Source organism: Schistocerca nitens, chromosome 1 (assembly GCF_023898315.1).
Source record: "Schistocerca nitens isolate TAMUIC-IGC-003100 chromosome 1, iqSchNite1.1, whole genome shotgun sequence".
Taxonomy (NCBI): Eukaryota; Metazoa; Arthropoda; class Insecta; order Orthoptera; family Acrididae; genus Schistocerca; species Schistocerca nitens.
Genome location: NC_064614.1, coordinates 163,001,597 through 163,022,259, shown reverse-complemented (window position 1 = coordinate 163,022,259; position 20,663 = coordinate 163,001,597). Strand labels below are relative to the sequence as shown.

The 20,663-nt window shown below is 41.5% G+C and overlaps 1 protein-coding gene across 3 annotated transcripts in view; it reads left to right on the top strand.

Moving 5' to 3' along the window:
- Positions 1-20,663, top strand: part of LOC126244320 (annexin B10) — a 113,980-nt gene that overhangs the window by 50,629 nt on the left and 42,688 nt on the right. For all 3 annotated transcript variants that reach the window (XM_049948229.1, XM_049948230.1, XM_049948228.1), the window contains exons 2-3: positions 17,251-17,344; positions 18,242-18,418. In XM_049948229.1, coding sequence (XP_049804186.1) covers positions 17,330-17,344; positions 18,242-18,418 — 192 coding nt within the window. In that variant the 5' untranslated portion in view covers positions 17,251-17,329. The remainder of the gene's footprint in view (positions 1-17,250; positions 17,345-18,241; positions 18,419-20,663) is intronic.

Below are 20,663 nucleotides of genomic sequence, written 5' to 3'. Positions count from 1 at the left end.
CCCGGACGGTTACTCAGATATTTTAAGATTATTGCTGTGTCCAGTTTTTTACTACCAATTGCGCAGTCGAACAGTAGTGGGTATGTCCGCTTATTTTACTCTGTACTTTATTCATTGAAGTTCAGCGTAGGTCCCTGCAGGTCTACCTGCGTGTTTTGAGTCTCATGGCGTTCCAAGTTTCCAATTGACATCTTCCACAAACAGCCTCAAAGGGCTTTATACGTTAGCTGCTTGATTATTTTTAGGTACAGTGATTCGTAAATGTCCTATAACACTCCTGGGGTACTCTCGAAATTATCTTACATTTAAGGATTTCTTTACTTATGAATGCGTTCAGTTCTGTATGATATTAAGTCGTTAATCTAGTCTCAAAACTGGGCCGACATTCTGTAATCGCAGATTTTGCTCACGGAATGACAGTGTGGAACTGCGTCAGAATGCCTTCCGGAAGTAAAGGAACGTGGCATCAACCTTGGCGCCGTTTCTCAACGACACTGGATTTCATGGACGAAAATAACTGTTGATTGCTACGTAGCTTTTCTCTTTCCATGCTAAAACTGATACTGTAACAATTTTTTCAAAATTCTACTCTTTATGTACTTCGAAGACCAACCCGGAAACTATGTATGTGATTAATAATAGTTTTGTCATACAGATATTCGAATGGCTCTGAATGTGTAACAGTACGTCAGATTTCATAATTAGCCAGCAACACGCGCTGCACCCAGATAAGTTATCATGCCTGCAACCAAGCGTGTGCGCTTTGTTTGAGGTTGTGTGGGGCACATTTACGTTGTGAAGAGTTGAAAACTGTGTGTGTGTGTGTACAGTCTCAAAGAGCAAGATTGTTCACACCACTTCTATAGAGTATGTCTCCTATCTCTATACTATTTAAATATTTCACAACTTACGTGCAGTCGGAAATGAGAGCAACGCCGAATTTTGAGTAGTTTTTTTTGGAAATTTAGGCGTTTCCGTATTTCGTAATATTCCTCATGAACACGTACCCACCTCTCCAGTCTCTGGAGCCATCAGCAAAATACACTCCTGGAAATGGAAAAAAGAACACATTGACACCGGTGTGTCAGACCCACCATACTTGCTCCGGACACTGCGAGAGGGCTGTACAAGCAATGATCACACGCACGGCACAGCGGACACACCAGGAACCGCGGTGTTGGCCGTCGAATGGCGCTAGCTGCGCAGCATTTGTGCACCGCCGCCGTCAGTGTCAGCCAGTTTGCCGTGGCATACGGAGCTCCATCGCAGTCTTTAACACTGGTAGCATGCCGCGACAGCGTGGACGTGAACCGTATGTGCAGTTGACGGACTTTGAGCGAGGGCGTATAGTGGGCATGCGGGAGGCCGGGTGGACGTACCGCCGAATTGCTCAACACGTGGGGCGTGAGGTCTCCACAGTACATCGATGTTGTCGCCAGTGGTCGGCGGAAGGTGCACGTGCCCGTCGACCTGGGACCGGACCGCAGCGACGCACGGATGCACGCCAAGACCGTAGGATCCTACGCAGTGCCGTAGGGGACCGCACCGCCACTTCCCAGCAAATTAGGGACACTGTTGCTCCTGGGGTATCGGCGAGGACCATTCGCAACCGTCTCCATGAAGCTGGGCTACGGTCCCGCACACCGTTAGGCCGTCTTCCGCTCACGCCCCAACATCGTGCAGCCCGCCTCCAGTGGTGTCGCGACAGGCGTGAATGGAGGGACGAATTGAGACGTGTCGTCTTCAGCGATGAGAGTCGCTTCTGCCTTGGTGCCAATGATGGTCGTATGCGTGTTTGGCGCCGTGCAGGTGAGCGCCACAATCAGGACTGCATACGACCGAGGCACACAGGGCCAACACCCGGCATCATGGTGTGGGGAGCGATCTCCTACACTGGCCGTACACCACTGGTGATCGTCGAGGGGACACTGAATAGTGCACGGTACATCCAAACCGTCATCGAACCCATCGTTCTACCATTCCTAGACCGGCAAGGGAACTTGCTGTTCCAACAGGACAATGCACGTCCGCATGTATCCCGTGCCACCCAACGTGCTCTAGAAGGTGTAAGTCAACTACCCTGGCCAGCAAAATCTCCGGATCTGTCCCCCATTGAGCATGTTTGGGACTGGATGAAGCGTCGTCTCACGCGGTCTGCACGTCCAGCACGAACGCTGGTCCAACTGAGGCGCCAGGTGGAAATGGCATGGCAAGCCGTTCCACAGGACTACATCCAGCATCTCTACGATCGTCTCCATGGGAGAATAGCAGCCTGCATTGCTGCGAAAGGTGGATATACACTGTACTAGTGCCGACATTGTGCATGCTCTGTTGCCTGTGTCTATGTGCCTGTGGTTCTGTCAGTGTGATCATGTGATGTATCTGACCCCAGGAATGTGTCAGTTTCCCCTTCCTGGGACAATGAATTCACGGTGTTCTTATTTCAATTTCCAGGAGTGTATTTATCGGAAAGACTATTAGAGATGCTGTACTATGCAAGAAACTAATCAGGGAAAGAGAGCTTCACGAGAAATCGCAGTGGTCACATTGTGTTTAGTGTGAAAGTAGGAGTACTTGCACATGGCGTATATGGAGAACGGCTCAGTACATATTGACCTGGGTTGGTGACGTTGTGGTGGACACGACTTCGTAATTCGTATACTTCTGTGGCAATTACATTAGAGGTAATCAATATGCCAAATGCTGTTCATCAGTCCCTAAGCCTTCGTTACTTCGTGAGTACGAGGCAATCATTTTATTCCCACTGCTACGATTTCTTACATTCGCGCCGTTTGGTAAGTTTTCTTCATGGAAACAATATAAAGCATTTTATTCTATGGTCTATCCCTCTCACGCTAAATTTGAATAATACAGTGTGCCAGTAGCTGGATAGGGCACAGAACCCGCAAATTAGAATAAAGGGACAGTCTGTAATTCGTGTCAGCTGGGGAGTTAATTTAGATTCCGCAACAGCAGACCTTGTAAAAGACAAATATAAGAAGTTCAAAATGAGAAATCTCTTAGTAAAACTTTAAGGGTTGTAATGCTAACACACTGAGAACCGCAACGTTGGTCTCGGACCAAAATGCAACGGCGATGTCTCTCACCTTTCTCCAGCTTGTGTTGAAAATGATGAGCCACCACTTCTAATCCGGCGACGGAAAGTTTTCAATAGACACTGGTATCGTCAGGAATGCCCCAGGGAAGTGTGACAGTACCGCTGTTGTCTGTGTACATAAATGATTTGGCTGAAAGTGGGCAGCAATCTGTCGTTGTTTGCTGATGATGCCGTGGTGTACGGTGTCATAGATGAGTACTGTAGGAAGATACAAGACGACTTAGACAAAATTTCTAGTTGATGTGATGAATGGCAGCTAGCCGTAAATGTGGAAAAATGTAAGTTAATGCAGATGAGTATGAAGAACGAACCTGTAATGTTTGGATACGTTATTACTAGTGTCCTGCTTGACACAGTCAATTATTTAAATATCTGAGAGTAACACCAGGTGGGACGAGCATGTGAGAACTGTGGTATGGAAGGTGAATGGTAGACTCTGGTTTATTTGGAGAATTTTAGGAAAGAGTAGTTCACCTATAAAAGGAGACAGCATATAGGACGTTGGTACTACCTAGTCTAGAGTACTGCTCGCGTGTTTCGGCTCCGTACCAGGGCGGATTGAAGGAAGGCATCTAAGCAGTTAAGGGACGGGCTCTTACATTTGTTACCGGTAGGTTCGAACAACACGTAAGTGTACGGAGATGTTTCGGAAATTCAAATGGGAATCTCTGGAGAGAAGGCGACGTTCTTTTCGAGAAACGTTGAGAAAATTTAGAGAATCGGCATTTAAAGCTGACTGCCGATCGATTCTGTTGCTGTCAACATACATTGCGTGTAAGGATCAAGAATTATGATAAATTAGGGCTCATACGGAGGCTTATAGACAGTCGTCTTTCCCTCCCTCTATTTGCAAGTGGAACACTAAAGGAAATGAGTAACGGTACAGGGTACCCTTCGCCACGCACCGTACGGTGGCTTGCGTAATATCTAGATATAGACGCGACATTTATGCAGCCTGGTCTCGAACCTGCATTTAGTGGCGTTCCATACCGTTGCTTGCTCTCCTCTGGGACGAATATTCGTAAATACTCCGCGAGAAACGAGGCAGTTCGGGATTCGCACCAGGCAGGACCTAAAGACACTCTAATGTGCAACCAATTAGAGCTTCATCGATGGTGGAGTCGTTCACCACCATGGTTAATAAGGGCATTAAAAATTACTTCTGATTTTTCATTGAACAGAAAGAACTGTACCCCAGGCTAAATTTCAAATCCATATTTTACAGAATATTACCTGAGCACTGTAGCTATTTTCTAGTCAACACTGCGGTTTCTAAGCAGTGGAATTCCATCGGCGGTGCGGTGTTATTTTCTGAGTGCGCCGTAAAGATTCACGTACACAATGCATTCACGATGTATTATGCTAAATTATCTGTGAAATTGAGGGCGGAGGAGCGGTTGAGGCGTAATCATTCTACCAAATTCCCCCTTTGGTGCTGCGTGTTCTATCGCATATACATGGCAGAAAAACACATCCAGTTGATCCACGACTCACTTTTTCACTTTTGTTACAGGCAGCCCAAGGTACCAGGACCCGTGGAAATTCAGGGTAATGAAGCAGCAAGTATATTATGCCTGCACGGAAAAAAAATTCCAAATGTGATGCCCTGTGCATGCAGTTATTTCGTTCTTTACCCAACGGATCGTGCGTCTGTAGGAGTGGATAAGGGCACCACCACCACCTAGAGACACTCTCTAGGTGGTGGTGATAAGGGTGAGAGAAAAGATGCGGTCAGCGCAACAAACTACTCGGTCCTCCTGGACACTGAGGCACGAGGAAGAACTCCTAACGCGTCTCCGGATATAGCAATACCTCGGAGGTCAGTACTGGAACCACTAGTTTACGAAGACAGAAGATTCTGTAATACTTCTATTTACTAATGACACTAGGTTGATAGTGAAGGATATTCAGTGCAAAATAGGCAATGTATTAAATACTGCAGTTAAATACGTAACTTCATGGCTTGTAGAAAATAAATTGATGCTACATAACTTTTTTTTTTTTTTTTTTTTTGCAGTTTCTAACACTATTCAGCTAAAACATTTTGATTACACAGAAGGGGCATATTATTCACTGAGTCTGGCAAATTAAAATTCCTAGATGTTCTGCTAGATAATAGGTCATAAAAAGCCCTTGTTCAGCATCTTGTTCGAAAACTGGAAGCTGCTGCATTTATCTTGGAACAGTATCTGTAACAAGTGACGGTCCAACAAGAAAATTAATCTGCTTTACAGCATCGCATTTACAAAGGGTATTTTTGGCTCAAAAACGGATAGTTTGGGCAACATGTGGTGTTAAAGTTCACGAATCTCTTGTCGACCCCTTTCAAGAGTCTGGAAATTCTGACATTGGCCTCTCAATACATACTAATCCAGATCCATATTAACAATATCAGTTTATTCCAAAGAATTAGTTTTCCTCAGTTCACACTAGACAGAAATCCGACCCGCATTTGTATCGCACCTACTTGACTCTTGTGCAAAAAGGAGCACAATATTGATTTATCCTTTTTCAATAAGCTACCACAATCCTTTGAAAAAATCCTTGAAGTAATTCTCACACTTTAAAGCCTGAAATGAATTTCCTCATGGCTCACAATCATTAGTCTGTCGAATTCCTCGGAAAAATTACGCAGATTCTTGTTACACTGCTGATTATACTAATATGTACTCCGTATCTCGTCTGCGAAGGATGTGAGTAAATTTTATTTTACTTATTAAATTTTCTGATTTAATTTCATGTACTCTGACTCGTTCGATGACTATGGGGATTGGCTCCTCAATTTAGTCCTACCAAACTAGACGGGGAAATTAAAAAAATCTTACCTTTACGCCTGTCCCTGTTGAATGTTGCACTTTCCAGAACACACGTCAGCGGTACCCTTACAAATACTTCATAATGGTACTAATAGTGTCTGCTGCCATCCTATAAGTGGATGGTGGTTGTTCCCTACACTGTACAAATGTGTGGCCCTCGATATTGAGGAAATAGAGATGCTGTACGCGAAAAAACCTTCCCTCGAGTCAGTTTTTAAAATTAACCATACAAGATAGACACGTAAGCTATTTCGCCTGATTTATCAGGGGGGGGAGGGGAATTGGGGGGGGGGGGGGAGGGGCGAGAAGCTTTTTAATATTAACAATGTTTATACAATTGAGTCGAGGCATTTACAGACTCACCAAGAACGAAATTTTACGTAAGACACAGAACTTATTACAGCAACAAAAATCTGTCGTCAGCTGCAAAAGAAAACCTTTATTTTGTTCACTTTACCGCTATCCACAGTTTAAACTTTCATATTCAGAAGTGAAATAGGCTCAAATCACTGTTAAGCCAACGCCAAAATAGGAATCAAACGTCAGTGTTCTACAAACTATTGGCAAAAATATTCCTTATAAAAAGAAAGAATGTTAAAAACAGATGTACAAAGATCGAACAGCAGAAGTAAAACAGGTTTGTTAAAACAGAAATAAAGTAATTAAGCTTAAGAGCTAAACATACTTTGCTACATATTCAATAAACCAGACATCGTTCAGTGCCCTTCATGTCATTAGTATGGTGGTGGTCTTTCGTCGCACATACTATGCACGATGTGAGATTTGACAGCTATTTGCTACTCATCGCATACATCATATTTTGCGATGTTTTATTGGTTTTGTAGCAAAGGTGTGTTTTGGCTCGCAAGCTCAACTATTTTACATCTGTTGTAATAAAACTGTTTTACTTCTGCTATTCAGTCTTTGTACATTTGTTTTTAACGTTCTTGCTTTATATATTCTTTTGCCAATCCTTTGTAGGAGATTACCGCCCGATTATTATTTTGACGTTGGCTTACCAATGAGCCTGTTTAACCTTCGAAGATAAGCTTAAACTGTTAAAACCGGTAAAATGAACCTAATAAAGTTGTTCTTTTAAAGCTGGCAACTGATTTATTTTTGTTGAAAAATTCTGCACCCGCTGAACTAAAACTGATTAAAATGGTAAATTTACTATAGCCTGGAGGATTGATTGTTATCTTCAGTCCGAAGACTACATCAAACCACATCTACTTAAACATGTGTAACAATCATGGTGTATGCCGACATGCTGCGCCCTACATTCACTTTTACTTCGCCCTGTAGTCCAGCCTTGTCGTTGCGCTAGAAGTTTTATCCCTTCACTTCCCTCCATTACCAGTCTAGCTGTCCCTTGAAGTCTAAGGATGTCCTGTCAACCTATCCATTTTCTTTTAGCCAAGTTGGTCCATACATTTCTTTCCTCCATAATTCAGTTCAGTACATAATTTATCCGAGCTAAACATTTTCTGTAGTCTAATACCTTTCAAAAGCTTCTGTTCTATATTGGTCACGTACACAAATTTTTTGTAGGTAGATTACCTTTTATACCTAGAAGGTAATAAAGATTTTCGGAGTACATAAGAAAATTGTTTTTTATATTACCAAAATGGTCGTAGATGGCAAGTTACTTATTCGTGTGAAATATCACGAAATGAAGATTGCAAAGAAATAGAAAATCCCACAGACATGAAAGAAATTGACGAAAGATAAAAACAACAATTAATGGGAAGACAAGTAATGAGAATTGTGCAAAGGTGTTGGCCAAAAGTACAGAGATGGAAAAAGACCGTGGACATGTCAGAAACAGGTAAAAAGGAACAGATGATGCATTGCAGAAGCGTATTAAAGGATAGCGATTGGAAGAATGCGAGAAGTAGTAAGAAATATACAAAGCGATGAGCACTGTAAAACCTCGGAAAAAATTAGATTGAGACTCTATTTTAAGATATAAAATAGAAAGTCACAACATTTGCCATCGTGCTCGGCCACGTAATTACAGAATAGGCTAAACTTAACTCAGAGCAGTCAACCATTTCTTAAAGTCCATAAACGCTGGAAGTCAGTACTTCATATTTCAGTAGGGTGGGAGAGTAAAGAGCCATTTTCTACCCCAATCACCTCTTTTCTCGTAGGTCAATGCACTGATTCTTATACCTTCCCTCCAATGGACTGCTAATTAGTGAAAACTCTTATAACCCCGATTTTGTTTTTTGGGGGGAGGGGGACGGGACGTAGTTCTGCGGGTGTTAAACATCGACCATAATACAGTTGTACATTAGAGAACAATGGTTAGAGAAATGACTACAAAGAATGTAGAGGTTTGTAGTATGAATTATTTTGAAAATCCGAACGACCTTGTACTGCAGAACGTGTCAGTACTCGCTTTACCCAAACAAGGCAGATTGAGTCATATGCCTGTAACATAACGACGTTGTTGGTTGTGATGGTAGTAAATGGCGAGTAAACTTTAGGTGGTGAGGCCGTGTATCGTGAAAGAGCGTTTCGGCCACGTGTTAAGTTAGCCTTCAACAGGATAACGATGTACGAATCTTAGTTTGTGATCAGTTGATGGTTCTCCATCTTTCGTCAGATTTCAGGAACGTTTAAGATACTCGTCTGACGTACGAGAAGAGTTTGCATGGATTCGTGTTTTTTGATAACTGGTTGTATACGAAGTGTAGAGTGGTGAAGAGGCTGCTTGACTGTAAGATTGAGGGATAGATATCTGAAGCGGGCAGCCGCCCAGTAAAGCTTCCTGGCACCACAAGGACGCTGTCGCCCAGGAGGCGCGCATTGATCTGTTTTGGAGCCAGGCGAGGCGACAGCTCGGCGCCAAGGGGTGTGCCCATCTCTCCTCCAGGCCAGCCGTAGAGCAAACTTACTCGTAGCACATGTCGACAAACGCTACCATCCTTTCGAACAATACTGGCTCTGCTGCTAACAAGTGGTGTATTAAATCACTTTTAAAAATAAACAACATAGAGCCTTATCGTACTATATACATAGCTAACTTTCTGGTCTGAAAAATAAGTTTGCATCTGTTCGCCTCTATTTCGGATAAACTAATCAGCAACGATGTAAGAAATTAATTCAGGAGGCTGGAAGTCCATTACTATAAGACTAAAATAATACATTACGAAGACATCGAAAAAGAGATTACGCTGTTGTGGCCTTCATTGTGAAGACTGGTTTGACGCAGGTCTCCATGTTACTCTATCCTGTGCAAGGCTCTTATTCTCTACGATTTTTACACCCCCCCCCCCCCCCCGGTCACGCACGCACGCACGCAAATACAGAAACCGGTGATCCCTTGATGTTTCACAATGTCTTGCCAACCGATCCCTTCTTCCAGTCAGCTGGTGACACAAATTCTCACAATCCTATTCAGTACCTCCTCATTACTTACGTGATCTGCCTAACTGGTCTTCAGCATCTTTCTGTAGCACTACATTTCAAAAGTGTCAATTGTCTTCTTGTCCGAAATGTCTCGTCCACGTATGTCATCCGTACGAAAGTACACTGTAGACATGTACTCCCAGAAAAGACTTCCTAACATTTAGTTTCATATTCAGTGTTAACAGATTTCTCTTTCTGAAACGCTTCTTTTTTTGCTATTGCCAATTTCCATTTCATATCTACATCATTACTCTGCAGTTCACAATTAAGTACGTGGCAGAGGGTTTATCGAGCCAATGTACTTCTCCACCGTTGCACTCTCGAAAGCGCGCGGGAAAAACGAACACTTAAATCTTTCCGTGCGACCTCTGGTTCCTATTATTTTATTGTGATTTCTCCCTATGTAGGTGGGCGCTAACGAAATATTTTCACACTCTGAGGAGAAAGTTTGTGATTGTGATTTCATGAGAACGTCCTGCTGCAGCGAACAACGCCTTGTTTTAGTGACTGCCACCCCCGTTCGGGTGTCGTATCTGCGGCGCGTTGTCTTGTATTTCGCGATAACACAAAACGAGCTGCCATTTGAACTTCGATGTCCTCTATCAGTGATGTCTGATGCGGATCCCACATCACACAACAATAATCCAGAAGATGGCGGACAAGCGTAGTGTTAGTGTCTCTTTAATAGAACTGTTATATTTAAGTATTCTTCAAATCAGTTTTTGGTTTGTGATCGTTCCAATTTAAGTTATTCGTAATTGTAATCCCTAAGTATTCAGTTCAGTTTAAAGCCTTTAGAGTTGTCTGATTTATCGTGCAACTGAAATTTAGCAGATTCTTTTTAGTGCTCACATGGATGACTTTAACACTTTTAGTCAATTCCCCCATTTTTGCAGCATACAGATATCTCGTCTTAATCATTTTGTAATTAGTTTTGATCATCTGATGACCTTTCTACGCCCGCCGCGGTGGTCTCGCGGTTCTAGGCGCTCAGTCCGGAACCGCGGGACTGCTACGGTCACAGGTTCGAATCCTGCCTCGGGCATGGATGTATGTGATGTAATTAGGTTGGTTAGGTTTAAGTAGTTCTAAGTTCTAGGGGACTGATGACCACAGATGTTAAGTCCCATAGTGCTCAGAGCCATTTGAACCAGCCATTTGACCTTTCTACTCCAGCCACCCTCCGCTATTTTGCTGCCCAGAAAGCAATACTCATTTATTACTGCTCTCTTCCTCAGCATTACCTGACTTAGACAACATTCCATTCCCTTGTTTTACGTCACATTGATCTTAACCTTATCAAGACAATATCCTTTACGTTAAAATGATCTTCAGTTCTATGCTGTCTGTGACAGAACTTCATCGGCAAACAGTTTTCGTTTCTCCTCCCTAAACTTGAATTTCCCTTACTTCTGCCTTCTCTTTACTGCACTTACTCAACTTACTGGTTGAGTAACATGAGAGAAAGGGTGCAACCCTAACCCACTCCCTTCAACTGCTTCCTTTTCACATCCTTCGCATCTTATTACCATAGTCTGGTTCCTGTACAAGCTACAGAAGACATTGTTACCTATATCCTATCCCTGCTATCTTAAAGATTTCAGAGAGTATATTTCAGTTAAAATTGTCAGGTGGTTGTTTCTTAATCTACAAATGCAGTTTGCCTGTCTGTGACTTATCTTGCAAGATAAGCCACAGGGTCAGTATTGCCTCGCATGTTCCTACATTTATCATAAACACACTGATCTTTAAATCTTTAATATAGTGCAGCGCTTCAGCAACCTTGAATTGTTCAGAAATTGAGAACTTCAGCCTTCAGTTGCAACTGAAGGCTGAATTTCTTAATTTCTATACACTGATCTTCCCTCAGGTCGGATTCTCATAATTACATTCTTCTGTAAATAATTCGTGTCAGTAATTTGGAAGTACGACTTATTAAACTGATAGTTCGGAAATACGTTCATCCGTCACCACATGCCTTACTTGAAATAAGAATTACTATGTCGTCTTAGTCTTTCACCTGTCTCATATCTCTAGCATACCAGGTGGAATAGTTTTGTCGTGACGTCCTCGAGTCTAAATATACGTTGCATTCCGGTATAATGGTGATATCTACTTTACATTTGAAAATTGGGTAACGGTATTTCTTTTTTGGATTAGACATCCACTTAGCTATTTAACGAAAGTAGAAAATAGAGGTCGCAGAAAGAGAAGCTTCTTACAGCATTTGCAATTCTGCAGTTCTCACGACTCATTGATTATGATGTCTTAGATCTTCTCAAGGTTTTTCCCCAAAGACTAGGACTGTCAACAGATCAGTCGTTACAGAAATACTGCCGCTTTACTTTGACGACCATTCATTCTCTAATAGGTTGTCACATCTGACTTGGCTAAGACTACCCAAAAATGTATTGGCAGGAACTGTTTTTTCGATCTAGAACCGCTGACGATGTTTTAAATGAATAAAATGAAATGTAAAAGGTAAAATAAAAATGCACATTCAGTACTTACCTAGAGGTATTTGAAATACTTAATGTAATTATACAGCAACTATGTACTTCATGGCACCAAAACGCAACATTGTTAAAGTTCTGAGGTATTGTCATCAGACATTCTGGTCTGCAAGTGCCTATTCTATTATCCCATGTAGACGCAAGACCTGCGCGGATGACAATGGGACTCGTTACTTAAGACTGAAGTTAAGTAAGGTAATTTACATTTCGCTGCTGGCGCAGTGTTAAATTCAGGCGTATTTTCTCGAAAGTTCCGTAGCTCGTTATTAGCGTAGCTTCCTCTAGTCTGTACCCAGGGCTCCCGGGTTCGATTCTCGGCCAAGTTTCCCGCTTTCTCCGATTTGGAACAGTATTCCACGCGCAACTCGCTGAAGTGGTTTGGAATATATCGGCCCAATTACCAGTGGCGGGGTCTCCCGGCCAGTGCCATACGATCAATCATTTCTCTCTTCGGTCTGCCGTGCAAACCGCCAGCTGCTCCCCACATATTCAGATTGCCATGGATGCTTGTGGTTCCTAGTGGACTGAAAACGAGTAGTAGTGTCACGGGGTTGTGAAGGAAAAGTGAGAAGGCAGTTAGTGAACGCATCTAAGGTCTTTTCTAAAAAGAACTTTAAGCGTGCAGACTCCAGTAGAGATATTTTACGACAGTCGTGCATCATAAGAAAATACTGAAAGATGAGGTTTATACGTTCATTATTACAGATATTTCTTTCGAAATCAGTGACAATATATCGATAAGGTTATAGGTACCGGAGCTGGAAACACCAAAATCATATCACCATGTGCATAATACGGTGTAGGAAACTCTGACATTCAAAACAACATCCAGTCGTCTCGGAATGGATAAATACGGCTTCTGTATGGTTTCAAAGAGTCTTACACCATTCTCCCTGCAACACAATGGTAGGTTCATGTAATGATGGAAGTAGATAGCGATCTCGCACAGTTCTCTCCTAAGTAGACCAAAATAATACTGAAGTCAGCCCTGTACGATAAGAGCTTGTGAGCAGGCGCCTGTCTTGGCACATTGCATCACCATTGGGGAACAAATATTGTACCATGGGATGGACCTGATGACCCAAAACAGTCGCGTAATCCTCGGCAGTTAGAATATGCAGAGTGGCCGTGGTGGGGTGTCCATGGATCACGATGATATGGTTTCCCACATCATCACAGAACCCTTGCCATGTTTCATTCTTAGGTCGTAAACTCTGCCAGAACTTGGCAACAGTGCGCAACAAGACCGACCAAATGACTCTTCCGTTGCTTCACAGTCTAGAATTTATGGCTTCGGCACCTTTTTCCTGTGACAGGCATTTCTATCTCTGAGTGGCCGTGGGATTCCAGGTCGCCTTGCAATTCTCAGCTTATGACATTCACTTTGTCTTTTGGTGCTGACAGGGTTCGCGAGAGTGGTGTTCTGCGGTCAGTGGCGTCCGTCCGTCATATTTTTCGTCGCAATCCTCTTCAGTGACCGCCCGACACGAATACTCGACGCACACTTACATCCACTTTGTGGAAGACGTTTTTCCGCTGTCCCTGTATGGGATATAAATTTTCGATACGTTGCCGCTTGGAACACGAAACACTTTGGCTCCCTTGGTAACGAAAACGCCCACCATAAGAGCACCAAAAGTTTGCCCACGTTCGAATCCTTATAACTCCAACATGTGTGCCCACAATAACACACAACACGTTTCGATCAGGACGTATTGACGACATTGCACAGGTGCCGTTCGCGGTCAAATAAAACACAACCTACAGGCTTGGCTAGAATCCTTATTTGTGTTCAAGCATGCGTTCTGGTGGTGTCAACATTTTTTTACTCAATCCTTGTATAATACCTGACACAATATTTGACAGCGAAACTTAAAACATTAATTTACTGAAGCTGCGTTTTGAATCAATAGTGTCATCTTAAAGTATAAAAAGCCCTTAAATATGATGTACGTAGATTGTCGCTATAGTTGGTTGACTTCCCATGGTCATCATTACATACTTCTTGGAACTGTAAAAGTAGAGGAACGCTATCATAATAGGGTGGTCTTACTAAGTATACACTGCAATCATTATGAATGGTACAGAAGCGGGAATCGACGAAGCATAAAAATGATTGTAGATGAACGTAAATACAGTGTAATTACTATTTTTCTAATATTCATAGCACAGAAATGTAAAACAGCGTTTAAATTTTTGTATAGTTGATATTTATCACGAAGCAACTGGGAGGTATTTCTCGAGGGGCCTATGAAAGACCAAATCAGACTTACAGAGATTTAGTTTGCTAAAATGCTCACGGAAGTAAAGCGGTGTAGCAACCTGCGAATAACAGACGGAATCGGTCAATAGCTGCAAGGTCTCGACATAGTCGCTCAATCGACCTGGCGAGCGGGCAGAAACCTAAACGTAGCGTTCCACTATGAACTTAGGCCCTGTGTAATTATTTGTGATATTTAGGTTGCCGTTAAGTACAGTCATGCGCAAAGTCTAAATGCACGAAAAATTACGTAACTTCCGGCACCAGTATTTGTTTTTTACTGGTTGTAGTTAAAAGAACACTATTTATACAGTAATCTAGATCTAATGTAAAAAATTTGGTCAGAGAGTCTAAGTATAACGAAAAGATCTAGATGAGATAGTATCTTCATCTACACTCAGCAAGTCATTGAATTACGTGGCATATGTTTACGGATACAGCTTGGGAAGAATGAATGCTTAAGTGCAGTGCGATCTGTTGTAAGCGTGATACTTCCTCCACTCCCTCTCGCGAACATCGCGTATCTCTAAGCGTTAAGTACATGGAGCTGAAAAATATTTTCTGTCCTGAAAAACGGCTCTTGAAACTTTACAAGCAGGTAGTCCTGAGATGTACGGTGCCGATCTTAAAGCGTCTGCCGATCGCCAGTTAGGGAGTCAAAACCAGCCTGCAACTATTCTCACAGTCCTCATACACGTTCATTGTACTCGGTCAATCTGAGTTGATATGGGTCCCTCAAACTTGTGCATTATTAACATGTGGGAGTACAAATGGTTTGAATACAATCACTTCCTAGGAAAAACTGCAGTTTCGCAACATACTACCAACGAATCGTAGCCTGCCATTTGCTTTACAACTAGGCCTATGCTGTCGTTCCACTTGACAATTCCATGTAGATGTCTGTTCATCCCATTATAATACCTTTATTCCAACAAATGAAGCCATTTCGAAGGAGACCGATAACGTCCGCAGGTACAAGATAAAAATTCGAAAATTATTTAATAAATTGACCTCGAAAGCAACAAATTATGCTGCTCGAAGGAATCTTTCATTTAACAAATACAAAATGTGATAGAAAAATTCCTTTTTGACACGGAGCTGTTTCTTTAGCACGGTTACTTCATGGCCGAATTTCTAAGTTAACATTAAGTCTCTTGAAAAAATTAGAAAATGAAGTAACACATTGCGTAAATTTCTTCTGGCGCAGAACCTTGAGGAGGCTTGAGCGTTTTTTCGTATCGTGTATAGTAACTGCAAACCCGTCGCTAGAACTCCTGCAGATTGCTAGACTAGTCCATTCTGATTTTCTGACTCCTCGGACATGCCTTTACTTTTTTTCCGGGAGGAGAAAACTTGTTCAAACGCTTAATTAACGGAGACAGTTGCTTGCCTAATCTATGAATGTTTAACCAGGACCGTTTGTTCTCCAGACAGTTTCTACGCTCAAGACCTATAACCACATCTTTTGGTACGAAAGAAAAGTGAACGTCACAGTGAATTTACTAAATACACATGTGGTACATCGCTCATGTAACATCACAGACTGAAAAACAGATGTCAAAGATTCTATTTTTTTGTCCGCCTTAACGTTTTGTCAAACGACGTGCAAAGGCTGCAGTCGTCTCGTAATTTTACAGCAGAGCGAGGCAGTTTATGGCAACCATTAATGCGGACTATTCCCAGTTTAATTTCCGTGTAATGTTATGTTGCCGCTGAAATTTTAAGAATTTCCCATTATTCACACAGATGCTGTCATGATGATAAAAGAAAATACAGCCTTTATTATTACGATTGCTCTGGTAATAGCTAGAAATGCAGCCGTTGCCACATATTGAATATACTCTTATAACTGAGTACGGATCTCTGCTGAATTTTGAACACAATACAAATTAAAACGAGCGCCTAAATCCGCGTTAATATTCGTGTCTGTGTAATGCTTCGTCGTTTCGCCATAATACATTTTGCAGATTATTAAAAACTGGTCCGCTTATACAGTAGCAACCTCTTACCCCTTAGTTCCATATTTGACTTCCATGTACTGCTGTACCCCAAGGATAAAACGATATTGGTCCATTGACTTGGCTCTAACATTGTGCTACTTCTCAATTTGTTTCCTCATTTAAGCTCTGTTTTTATATTTCGTCTTTCCACATACATTACTCCCGAAATACTCGATTCATTCTAGATCGAAGATAGCAAATCTATCAATAATGAAATTATTTAAGAGATTCCCAATAGTTCAGAGATTGAGGCCACCATACTGTAGTTATTTCTATTTTATGTCTATGATCTTGAGCTTAGGCGCTGACTGAAAGTTCAGTTCGATGGCTATTAGACCACGTGCGCTTTTTCATGAAAAATGTAAAGACCAACAAGCACTGTTCCAATCCAACGACATCCTAAAATGTGAAGTCGTTTATGAGTACTTTGTTTTTTAAGTAATATAATTTGAATTGTTTAACAGTTACGAACAAAACCAGACGAGGTTAACGCTCCATTCAGAGGAACGACCCCGGTATTTGATTTTTTGAAACCTGCTGAAAAAAGAATTTTGTATGGCGGAATAGAATTGAAGTCTGCTCATCTAGAATGTGTGCAGTGCCTTCCTTATGCATTGCGCTATATCGCTCGGTCAGGTATCGGCTTCATGCACTAACTTATTTGAACCTTCGCGGAAGTGTCAGTATTGAAAGTCCTAGAATTGTTTATAATACCTCTAGCTTCTCACATGTGGCAACGCAGCTGACTGAATTGTATGATTTGTGTATTACAATCAGTAGCAAAACGTGATTTAAGTAGCAAAACGTGATTTAGTCAGATCAAATCAACTGGATAAAATCTCTAAATATGCGCCGCTGCTTCCACCATTTGCGTATCGGCTTAAAGTAAACAGTAAGTTATTTCACAAAGCATTGTCTAGGTTCACGGTGTAGGTCGTGAACTGCATTGAAGTCAGGATAGTGGGGAGCGATGGCTTGCAATAAGCCGATCGGCAGCCGTGTACAATTGTTGACGACGGGGAAGTTCCTTCTATTACAAGAACTTCCAAACAGGGCCGCGTCAGAGCAAAGCAATGCGGCCTTGAAGTTACGTTAGTCAGCTCGGTTCGTTTCACTTGTGTTGCAGGTCACTGGAGCTTTCGCCTTTCAGTCGTTCCGACGGAGAAGTGGTGTGTGGTGCGTCGAGGACTTGACTGTGAGCAGTAATGGGTGACTACGTGGTAAGTTTTTGTGCTAAAATAGGTTACTACATCAAATAGCATAATAAATAACATCACATTTATCGGTGTAGCATGGGAAGCTATTTACTTGTGTTGTTTTCGGATTTCGTATAAAAGTTCGCACAAATTCCTTTTAAAGATTTATTAGTATTTTGGCTTTAGAGAACCAAACTTTGCCCAATATGTTAAACAGCATTAAGTCTGTAAATGAGATTGAGAGTGTAGGATTTCTTTTACTCTGTGTCAAAAATAATACTATGTATTGTTTTGGTACTGCCCGCGTGAAACCTACAGTAAAATTGTTATGGGAGCCAGATAATTACTAAATATCCATTTATCCTTTATGCGAACCGTGTCGCAATAAGTAAAATGATTTGTACATTCCCTAACAGGGCGCAGTGAGCTGCGGTTAGAGTAAAAGATATAAAAATTGTGGGTAGAGGTAGTAGTGAGTGTTTTTCTGTTGTTCAGCTGTTGCAAAAATCGTCGTTGATCGTGGGAAGTTGGGGGACAAAGTATGGTTGCCAGTGATAATCGATGAATCTGATGAAATTATTGATCTGCTTGTTACAGTTACTAAGCTTGATTTTTGTATTTAAAAATTTAATCATATCATTTTCCAAAATAATTTCTTGTGATGTTTAGTATTCAAATGTATCGCTTCAATTTGCAGAGCGAAGTCGTAAAATGATATATAAAATAAGGTTCATTGCCGTCTCAGAAATAGTGCCTGCGTTAACAATTGCCAATTTTGGCGGAAGAAAGATTGCTTTGCGGACTGCTCTTTTTGAAGCGACAAATATGAAGTGTAATTAAATTCTTACGTGTTACATTAGAAATTGTAATCATAAATTGCAATAGACATGTTTATCAACATCTGTTTCTTCGATGTGTTAGCCGGAACCAACGGTGAGACCAGCCACAGACTTCAACGCAGCAGAAGATGGAGCAACACTGAGGGCTGCTATGAAGGGTCTGGGTACAGACGAGCAGGCGATTATAGACATTCTCACACAGCGCTCGAATGACCAGCGACAGCAGATTGCAAAGTTCTTCACAGAGGAATATGGCAGGGTGAGGCAATAGTAATCAGTTTAGTAATGCCATTACTTCCACTAGACTGCACTGTCACGTGACAGATACCAGGAATTCAATAATAGAATGGACATTATTGTATTGAAATTACAACACATGTATACGTATTGTTGAGCCGGCCGTGGTGGCAGTGCGGTTGTAGGCACTTCAGTCCGGAGCCGCGTGACTGCTACGGTCGCAGTTTCGAATCCTGCCTCGGGCATGAATGTGTGTGATGTCCTTAAATTAGTTAGGTTTAAGTAGTTCTAGGGGACTAATGACCTTAGATGTTGAGTCCCATAGTGCTCAGAGCCATACATATTGTTGGTTGTCAAAGTATTGTACAGAGTTTATAAAGTGGATGTTGTCACTCAACATTTTTGCTTTAAACTACTGTTGATATGAAATGAAAACTATTTGATAGTACACTAATCATTTCCATGGGCACTGTTTGGATGGCAACTTGTCTCGGTCAGTTGATATTTTGGCCTGTATAGACTGTCTTGATTTCAGGTGTTAGTGAAATCAATGTCTTGCTTTGTGTTGTGGTTCAGCTTCACATGAATGAGGCCATTGAACACATCTTTGCTACAATCAGTCATAACACCTGATTTGTCAAAGATGTGTTTACAGTGGTGTTTCTTTTCCCTAAAAGTAGTGGTACTTGCTGCTTTCCTCTGTAGCAGCAGTGCAGTCTTACAGAGGGCCCCTTGACAGCAGCCAATGTCCGGTGTCTTAAAAATAAATATAAGGACAGCATCATTAGTAAAGTAGTTCACTAAACTGGTTTAGAGGATCTGAACAACTAAATTGGATAGTAACCAAAATAGTAACTTCCCCTACCCCAACACTCTCAAAATGGCACTCATAGAAAGGAATATCATCTATGTGGAAGACAGTTCATTCCCCTCTATTTCAGTCTTTCGTGTGCCAGCAACATAACTTGTTGGAGTGGTGATATTGCAGTAAATTTTGTTACTTGTTGCATAGAACCAGGTGGAATTTGAAATGTCCCAAGTATGGAAATGAAGCAGACACCGTCACCAAATACGAAGAATTGGTGGAACTACTAGGGTTTTTAACAGTAGATAAACAAAATTAAAAATGTCAGGTTAGGAATACAGTCACCTGCTCTAGCCAGGAGGTTAGAAAAAATGCATGCAGTTTTCTTGCTGCAAGTATGGCTTCTCTTAGGAGTATTGATATGTTGCTTCACTTTGCACTCGATCTGTTAAGAAACTGAAACAACTTTATGGATCTTAAATTCCTGAGGTATCTAAAAAGCACATTAGATGTTCTATTTGACCAGTGCATTTCCTCTTCTTCAGATTTTTAATCTCTTCATTCACCTCTCATGAGAAGCCTGGCTGCAAGACATTGTCTGATTCACCCACAAGTTAGAGCTCCACTGCGATGGAGACAACAACTTAGCAGTGTGAATGGACATACCCTCCACAGCTTGGTTTACTTAAGCAAAGCTACTGAATCACCACCCCTTAAGACTAAATTACTATCCTACTGTGAGCAAGTGTTTTGGGAAAGTAACCCATAAACAATACTGCAGCAGGTGCACAGCCACGGCACTTTTGTTCTGATTCTAATTTCAATTTGAGAATTTTGTAGTTACTATTATCAGTGTAGAAATATATGCAGTTAGATGAAACTATCAACTTATGAAACAAATTGTTAGTTCAGTGTAAAACTTTGAAGCACCTATCACATTTGTGTATTATTGCTCCTCGCTGATAAGGACACTGGAGTACCTTCCCTTCACAACACTCTTAGTCCATAGCAGGACTTCATGCCTTTAAAAGCTGGCAAGGAAAGAACATCCTATAATGTTGTTTGGAAGTAATTGTCTAGAAGTCATCACTTCAGACTCTGTATTACAGGGATTTAATGCACATCAGTTTCACAAATACAAAAATTAAAAGTAGCTTCAATGTTGAGATGTTAATATTAAAATGCTTCACATACATGAAAATACAAATTTCAGAAATAGTACTGTTAACAAATTTTATCATTACACACATTGTAAGCCCTGTTCATTAAAAAAATAATAAAATTGAACATCAGCAGCTCAAGAAATTTCTGACCACAAATATGACAAGCATAGTATGTTTTTCCTGATCTTCAGTATTTTTTTAGTAGGAAGTTGTAAGCTACGTGTCGTGGAACAGCATTGTGCACAGTAGGGAGGGTACGCACACATCAAATGAGCCATTGTGGTAATAGGTCTGCAGGG